At 41.1% G+C, this 9,463-nt stretch overlaps 1 protein-coding gene across 1 annotated transcript; it reads left to right on the forward strand.

Moving 5' to 3' along the window:
- The first annotated feature begins 3,627 nt into the window (after positions 1–3,627).
- LOC118419327 (MYG1 exonuclease-like) lies at positions 3,628–8,917 on the forward strand. Its single transcript, XM_035825690.1, has 7 exons — positions 3,628–3,851; positions 4,311–4,479; positions 5,420–5,606; positions 5,773–6,006; positions 6,716–6,829; positions 7,364–8,074; positions 8,724–8,917. Exons 1-6 carry the CDS (start codon positions 3,800–3,802, stop codon positions 7,616–7,618), a joined length of 1,011 nt encoding a protein of 336 aa, XP_035681583.1. The 5' UTR covers positions 3,628–3,799; the 3' UTR covers positions 7,619–8,074; positions 8,724–8,917.
- Positions 8,918–9,463: the final 546 nt, after the last annotated feature.

The raw sequence follows: 9,463 nt of genomic DNA on the forward strand, positions 1-9,463 counted from the left end.
CTACTTTATTTAAACCAGACCAGAGGTGCGCCCTAGGGAGCCACCAACATCCGACATCCAGCTGTATTATACATGTAGCTCTCGAGTTTCTCATGTCCTATAGCTCCTAGGAGGTCATTAAAGACTTGTGAGCTATACATGATATAATGACAATGACAATGACGTTTTTTTAAGGCTTAATGACCCGCCCCGCGGTGTATATGGTGTCATAACGAGTGGTCCTTTGCTATAACCACCGAATATTTATTTTATTTATTTATTTATTGATTAATGATCGAATAAAACCACCGAGTGAGCGAAGCCTTTGTTAGTGTGTATATTTCTCTTTTACACGTTTGACACTAACAAAGCTATTACGCATATCATTGTACAGAGAACACTCTAGCACAAAGTGCATTTCATTTTCTATATATCTGACATTCTTATTACAAAACATGCATATTCTATCGTCAAGAGGAGTTTGGGTGTATCTGCCAGCTTCAATTTGCAATGGGTGATCGCTGATCCTTAATTTAGTCATGGCTCGGCGATAGCTAAAATTTGTTGTCTCTAGGTACTTTTCTCTTTCATAGGTAAGCTTGAATTTTCTGTAGGTTCTTAACTTATAACCTTGGTTTTCCTTCATGCCAGGAGAATTCATTTCGGAGTAAAAATTTTGAACAAAGTTGTCTTTCAGTCTTTGGTTTACTTCGGACTGAGCGAAAGATGTGTTGCGATCATTATTAATAAAAAAATAGGCAAAACCCTCCAGGATTTTACTAACATTGGAAAGCCAGCATAGTATGTTGCGACTGTGTAAGTCCTGCTGTACAAGAAAAGCTTCAAATTGTAGGCTATTTCTTGGCACTTCTTTAACTAATCTTTTGCAATATGAATACAATCTAGTATATATTTCGATCCATAGAGGATACCTGCCTAGTTCTGCCCTTGTTGCAAGATTACTTGAGTTTTTTCTTACGCCTAATAACGACTTACAAAACTTCAGATGAACTTGTGATATACATATCTAATAATAATAATAGAAATATTCTTTCCTCTGCACAATACCGAAGTGGAATGCCCTGTCTTTCACGGTCATAACAGCCATACATAAAGAGGCCCGCCCGCCTTAGCCCGGGACCTCAGCCACCCCCACTTTGACATAAGGGTTTGTCTCCTGTGTTTTTTCTCCTGCATTGGGATAAGTCAGGCCTAACCGGTATGTTGTGTTAGATGTTGGTCCAAACTAGATTTCTGTGCTGCAGAATAGTCACACTGGTCACACTTGTAGGGTTTTGTGTGGGTCCTCATATGTGTGGATAAGGTTGACTTTTGAGCCGTCCTGAACCCACACTCCCCACACATGTAGGGTTTTTCTCCAGTGTGTTTTCTTAGATGTTGGTCCAAATTCCATTTCTGTGTAGCAGAATAGTCACACTGGTCACACTTGTAGGGTTTTTCTCCTGTGTGGACTTTCATGTGTTGAGATAAGTGGTACATTTGAGCTGTCCCGTATCCACACTCCCCACATTTAAAGGGCTTCTCTGCAGTGTGTTTAGCAAGATTATGTCGGGCTAAACTGGATTTCCGTACCGAGGTATAGTCACACTGGTCACATTTGTAGGGTTTTTCCCCTGTATGTGTTCTCATGTGTTGGGATAAGGTGGACATTTGAACTGTCCTGTACCCACACTCCCCACACATGTAGGGTTTTTCTCCAGTGTGTTTTGCTAGATGTTGGTCCATATTAGATTTCCATGCTGTCGAATAGTCACACTCCCCACACATGTAGGGCTTATCTCCAGTGTGTTTTGCATGTTGGTCCAAAGTAGATTCCAGCACTGAATGGGAGTCATTCGTTTCTGTCCCAGGATCTTCCATTGTGACGCTATGTTAAAAGAAATGAAAAGCAATAAATTTGAATCTGCTTTACTGTAGCTGGATGTAACAAAATCCCAAATGTTCTTGGTGTCTGCCAAACATAACTTTGTGGCTTTAGGATACAATTTCTCAAATCAGAATTAAAGTGTTTATGACACCAAATACAACATTTTTCTGTTAACTTCCTATATAGTATTGTTAACCATTAATAGTATCATTCAATGAACATAGACATTTGCACCAAATACTAGTATACATCCTAATTCTGATTATTGAACATCAAAGCACCCAATATCATACTTCCAGCTCTTGAAACCTACCACGAGGTAATTGAATTAAACATTGATCATAATTACTTGATGGCATCACAGGGAACCAATAGTGGCACAAAGGGTACAAATCACAGCATAAAGGATACAAATCACAGCATATAGGGCCCAAATCACAGCATAAGGATACAAATCACAGCATAGGGGAAACAAATCACAACATAAGGGATACAAATCACAACATATTGGGATACAAATCACAGCATAAAGGATACAAATTACAGCATAGGGGATACAAATCACTACATATGGGATACAAATCACAGCATAAGGGACACAAATCACAGCATAGGGGATACAAATCACAGAATAGGGGAAACAATTACCGCATAGGGGATATAAATCATATCATAGGGGAAACAATTCACAGCATAGGGGTTACAAATCATATCATAAAGGCCCCAATCACAGCATACGGGATGCAAATCACAGCATAAAGGATACAAATCACAGCATAGGGGATACAAATCACAGCATATGCTCAACTGTTTTGGCGAGAACCCTGAACATGTTATACTTATGGATGGTGCATTTTGTAGTATCACCTGAGCTCACCTTTCCTTTGGCCTGCTCACACCTGCCGTACCTGTCTGGTCCTCGCTGTTTGTCTCTTCCTGATGATGGTCCATCTCAACACTACATTTTTGTGTAAAAACAAAAAAAAAGTCAAAACATATGTTGATGGCAACGTTCAAATGTTGCTAATTTTCCAAACATACGTTTAAGTTTAAATAACAGCATAAAATTACAAAAACATACATTCTGCCTGTTTATCATTCATATGCAATTTGTCTTATTTAATGTCATTTGTATTTTCCGGTCTGCCTTAACACCACAAAAAGTTTGTGGTCGTTTGTGGTGTTTAGGCAGACCCGTATTTTCACCGGGCCCACTCTAGTCTCTTCTGATAACATGCCAATTTTGCCAACACCAAGGTACCGTTACACGAAATTGTAAATGATATAATTTCGTAATTCTGTATGTCAAATCAAAAGAAATGTTATTGGTAATTAACAAGAGACCGACCCTCCCACACGTAAACATAAGTCATAAGCCACTTTCTGTCAACCAAAAAAATACAATTTTTTAATCACCCGGGGATCAAACCTTGGGGGATTATCAATGAACCCGAAACCAGCGGCACATAGAGACCAAAACAACAAACGTTACACATTGAAGTAAAACAACGAACGCGCCAGACAAAATACTTACGGAAGGTAGCAAACGTGGAACAATACAAGACTTCATATCAGTGAGCAAGCCAACGGTGACCTTTAACTTTTGACCTTTTGACTAAAACATATCCATATTTCACGATCAGATCCACAAAATGAATCAGATATTGCATGCCTTATTCATCATATACGATTTTGGTTATCATGATTAATTCTAGTATATCCAGTTATCGACATTTGAGACAAAATGTTCAAGGATTATTTTGTTGACCGCGGAAGGATGTGAGTTGCACAGCGGCCCATGATACTACCACACGTGTGCCCCCCTCCCCACCTTTATCGGCCACCATTGCTGTTTCACGGGCCTTTGTTCTCGCCAGTCGGCGTCTCATAAATTCGGTTCTAACCCTGCAGGTCTCAAGACAGGTCTCTAAGATGTCTCAGCCCAACAAGAAGCTGCGGGAAGACGGAGACGGGAAGCACATAGGTGGTTGTTTTATATTGTCCAGACTGTCCTTTACTCTAACATAGTTATATGTGGATGCGATCATGATCACACTTCCCGTATACCTTTGACTTTGACTTTAGTTTTATATGTGAAGATTGTGCTAGACATGATTCTGAACTGGGCATGGTTATTAACGGGCGTATAGAAAATAAAAATAGATATATAGAGGGTCCTATTAAGAGGGTGGTGGGGTGAAGAGGTCATCTACTAGTACCCATGTTGAATAGGTTGGATTTTACAGATGGGGGTCAAGCAAAATTTGATTTTGATTCTACAAAATAGTGGCTGGACCAAAATCTTGCTGTGCTCAGGTAACTTTAATGTCTAAACTCATTAATTTCCGTGTATGGTAAAGTCTTGACCCATCAAAGAAATGATTAGATTTCCTCAGTACTGCAGCAGAACTTCTGGTTTTAATATCTCTTTTCCCGTTGCCAGGCACCCACGACGGCACGTTCCATTGTGACGAGGCTCTGGCCTGCTACCTGCTGAGGAAACTCCCGCGTTACCGCGACTACGAGATCGTCCGCTCCCGCAAACCCGACGTGCTGGCCACCTGCGATATCGTGGTGGATGTCGGCGGACAATACGACCCGGCCACACACAGGTACTGCATTCTAATCTCCAAGCAGATGCTACAACGGCATAAGATAGTACCAAACTGGCCAATGAGTGTAGTCAGCTAAGAGGTGTACATTTGCCATGTAGAATCTGCCCCAGTCGGCTAGAACAAAGGCTATTAACATCCAATTGTTTCCCAATCAAACTGTGCTTGTAATGTAGGTGCTAATTGCCCTCCTTCCTGTTTGGTGCTAACTTCCAACTGGGACATGTGCTGGTCACTGACTTTGTCCCAGTGTAATTCGCTCGTAAAATAATTAGCACATGGCAACAGGGTGCGGCAGCAACACCATTGTTGAATAGAAATGCTCCTCCCTGTTTCAGTGGAGGCAGATCCCCGGTAGCAAAACACACTCCTACGCCGGCTTCACTCCTCTGGCAGCTTTTGATATTGTCTTATGCTACCGTAGGATCTGCTTTGAGATTAACTGCATTCTTCAAGATGCTCTTAACATAACGGAAAGGACCGAAATGAATGGACTCAAATCATGTCTCTTGCTATTACTATTATGTATTTTGTACCATGTATATGTAAAATTGTGTATAAAGGCTTATAAGACTCATTAGGACTTTAAACTGTATCTCTGTTATATACGTTATCTGACCCTTGCCTCTTCCCTCATGACCTCAATGAAAAGCGGCCTGCAGGCTGATTTGAGCTTTCATGAATAAACATTTAGGTTGAAACAAACAAATTACCTATGGCTATACTGATTAGGCTATAGCTGCCCTTTTGTGTAACGCCCCATCTTCTGTATCTATATCTGAACTTCTGCACCAAAATCTGAACATCTGTCATCATGGCATAGAATTGATGAAAATGTATTTTTTAAAGCTCAAAATAACGTGTTTAACAACGAAAATTAAGAACATGGGCTCCTAGAAAAAGCTGAAGCTAGAGAATAAAACACTCTATTGTTCCACAGATATGACCACCACCAGCGGACGTTTAACGAGACGATGAACAGCCTTGCACCGGAGAAGCCATGGGTGACCAAGCTGAGCAGTGCGGGGCTGGTGTATCTGCACTTCGGACAGGAGATCATCGCTCACATGCTCGGGGACGGGGCAGACAAGAAACTCTGCAACGTTGTGTACAACAAGGTCTACCAGGTAGGGGCAGGCTTTTAGCTAGGACTTTGTTTTAGGGAGTCCGAATTTCTTAGCGTGGTAGGATCCGGGGGCATCCACTTTTCAAGAATAAACAAGCAAACATACCAATTTCATGGTGCAGAGTTTTTGAGATTTTGAGCCCTTTAGTTTCTACTTTCTTTTTCAGAACCTGATTGAGGAGATAGACGCAATCGACAACGGGGTTTCGCAGTTCGACGGCACCCCGCGGTACCTGATGACCACAAACCTGAGCGCCCGCGTGGGGCGGCTGAACCCGGCCTGGAACGAGGCAGACCAGGACACGACAGAACGGTTCCACAAGGCCATGGCCATGGTCGGGGAAGAGTTCGAGGATCGCGTGCGGTACTACAGCCAGGCCTGGTGGCCGGGCAGGAAACTGGTGAGTAGAAATGGTTTATTATGAGTGATTGTTAAACCGGATAGTTACTGAGTGAGTGATTGTGAATGAGTGAACTTATTATTGGGTGAGCTGAATACTCCCTCTTCACAGCCAGGCAGGGGCTGATTTATGATCAGCTATGAACAGATTTAGGTTCAGGTGCTTGAACAGATTTTGATCTGTATTTTTTCTGGTTTGTTACCTAGTATTGTAGTGTGGGTGACCAGGTGACAGTTACATACAGTCAAATCTGGATTCAGCAACCATTCAAAGTACGGAGGAAAATGGTTGCTGAGGACAGGGTGGGGTTAATCATGTGTAAATGGACTGGAGTCAAAGGACTGTGGCTTGTGTTGTGACTGGAGGTAGTTGCCTGGGGCTGGTGGTTTTCTTCCATGTAGGTAATCAAACATTTAGATAGCCTTAGTACCATCCCCTGTAGTGTCGACTCCAGGAAGAATAGTGGTACAATGTACCACTAATGGAGATCCTAATGAAACAAACGAAAGACCAATGGCTCAATCCTTTTGCTTGCTAACCACGGAGGCATGCAAAACATTTCACTGCGGAGGATGGTACTCAGGCTAAATCACAGAATCGTACAGACAAATATTACTGTACATTTAAAAAAATTACTGTACATTTAAAAAGATAGCGTCACTGTTCCTGTAAGTTAAACTCACACACACACTCACTCACTTACTTCCAGGTGCGAGATGCGCTGGAGGCGAGACACGGCGTGGACCCAAGCGGACAGGTGATCGTGATGGAACAGGTGTGTCCGTGGAAGGAGCACCTGTTCGAGCTGGAGCAGGAGATGCAGGTGTGTAAAACGGGTGAAATTTCAGGGTCTTTTCGGATGCTACTGGAACGCTGTGATTCATATCCCCTATGCTGTAGTTCCTTTCCCCTTATGCTTTTCTCTGTATCCCCTACATTGTGATTTGTATTCTCTATGCTGTGATTTGTATCCCCTATGCTGTGATTTGTATCCCCTATGCTGTGATTTGTATCCCCTACGTTGTGATTTGGATCTCCTATGCTGTGATTTGGATCCCCTATGCTGTGATTTGTATCCCCTACGTTGTGATTTGTATCCCCTATGCTGTGATTTGTATTCTCTATGCTGTGATTTGTATCCCCTATGCTGTGATTTGTATCCCCTACATGTGATTTGTATCCCCTATGCTGTGATTTGGATCCCCAAACACTGTTTCAGCCAGTGCAGGAAGCTTTTCTGCCTTCTTGTAACAAAAAGGTAGAAAACTTTAGAAGGAAAATGCAGGAAATAGTATTTCTTAGGGTTATAAATTTCAAAATACCTGGTAAAATTCTGAATCTGAATTCCCTACTACAGGTGGAGCCGTCCATCAAGTACGTGCTGTACGCGGACCAGAACGGGAACTGGCGCGTGCAGTGTGTTCCCATGGAAACGCAGTCCTTCCAGAGCCGGCTGCCCCTCCCCGAGGACTGGCGAGGAGTCAGGGACGACGATCTGAGCAAACTCAGCGGGATCGACGGCTGCGTGTTCGTGCACGCTTCCGGGTTCATCGGCGGGAACAAGACAAGACAGGGGGCGCTTCTCATGGCACAGAGGGCGCTACAAATGTAGCAAAACTGTTACCAGAGCGCTACAAAGGGCAAAGTAGAGAAACTGTTTACCACAAACAAACAAACAAACTCAGCGGGATCGACAGGTGCGTTTTCGTGCACGCTTCCGGGTTCATCGGGGGGAACAAGACAAGACGGGGTGCTTCAAATGGCACAGAGAGCGCTACAAAGGGCTAAGTAGCAAAACTTTACCACAGACAAATAAACAAACAGACGGAGCAAAATCAACAGCTGTGTGTTTGTACATGCCTCCGGATTCATTGGGGGGACAAGACGAAGGAAGGAGTCTTCCAAACATACAGACTTTCCATGGCACATAAAGCACTACGGATGTCCAAGTAGAGTCTATTCAAAGTCACCGATAGGGTTTTTTAAATAATATTTGTGATAAGTATGAAATATTTCAAATAAAAGAGTATTTCAGTCACAGTAGTTCAGAATTGTTCTTACAATTAAGGTATCTCGGTCGGCTAAATTGGCATTTTGACCTTCAACTGTTTTCTTATCAATGAATTAAGAAAGAATGGAGCCGTAACGAATGTTGATAGATGGGCATTGAAGAATTCTAAATCTGATTTTTTGGAGCCAAATTGATGACGTCATCATTTTTATTGCCCCTGATATTATTTTTTTCTATGACAAAATACAGCACTTTGGTACATACCACTGTAATGAAACTTCGTTTTTCGTTGCATAATGATAAAGCTACAAACGTAGTGTTGCGCAAACTGATATCTACTAATGATCTGTAGTAATTAGAAAATGTTTGTTTTCATCTAATTAAAAAAATTTAATTCTTAATAACTACAGATCGTTAGTAGATATCAGTTTGCGCAACACTACGTTTGTAGCTTTCATCATTATGCAACGAAAAACGAAGTTTCATTACAGTGGTATGTACCAAAGTGCTGTATTTTGTCATAGAAAAAAATAATATCAGAGCCAATAAAATGATGACGTCATCAATTTGGTCCCCCAAAAATCAGATTTAGAATTCTTTAATGCCCATCTATCAACATTCGTTACGGCTCCATTCTTTCTTAATTCATTAATAAGAAAACAGTGGAAGGTCAAAATGCCAATTTAGCCAACCGAGATACCTTAAGAATAAAAGTTTGAACATATTTTGGACTATATATGTTGAGAACATTTTGAAAGTAATAGCATAAATATCTTTTTATTTAGAACAAATTTAAAACATAAGAGAGCTTGTGTTAATGTATGGGTCACAACACCAGCAATCGCTGCCCGTGACCTACGTGTAATATTGTATTGTCTACAATCTGAATAAAGTCAAAGTTAAAGAACACCTCAATCAAAATGTCCAAGTAATGAGCAGTGAAAGAGTTTACTCCAAACGAACAACATGACTAGAGAAGCGCCCCTCTCTTTGCACAGGGCGCTACAAATGTACAAGTGGTGCAGCTGTTTACCCCAAATAAACAAACTTGGACAATTAATGTCAAGCATCACCACAATGTTCAGGCACCGTTATTTATTCATCATGATCCGGGTCTCTGTGGACCTAACATCTGCTGGAGATTCCCGCTGATAGAATAGCAGATTTTATCAGATCGATTTGATACAAGTCAGAGGTTGTAGCATTAACAAAGTTCCACTTCCAGTGCGATCCATCATTCATCACTACAGTTATATATATATGTATATATATATATACATACATACATACATATATATATATATATATATGTGCAAGCACACACACACATGTATATATATATATATATATATATATGTATATATATATACACATATATATATATATATATATATATATATATATATATATATATATATATACACAAAGACAGACAGGGAGTTCAGC

This window comes from Branchiostoma floridae, chromosome 7 (assembly GCF_000003815.2).
Source record: "Branchiostoma floridae strain S238N-H82 chromosome 7, Bfl_VNyyK, whole genome shotgun sequence".
NCBI classification, from domain to species: Eukaryota; Metazoa; Chordata; class Leptocardii; order Amphioxiformes; family Branchiostomatidae; genus Branchiostoma; species Branchiostoma floridae.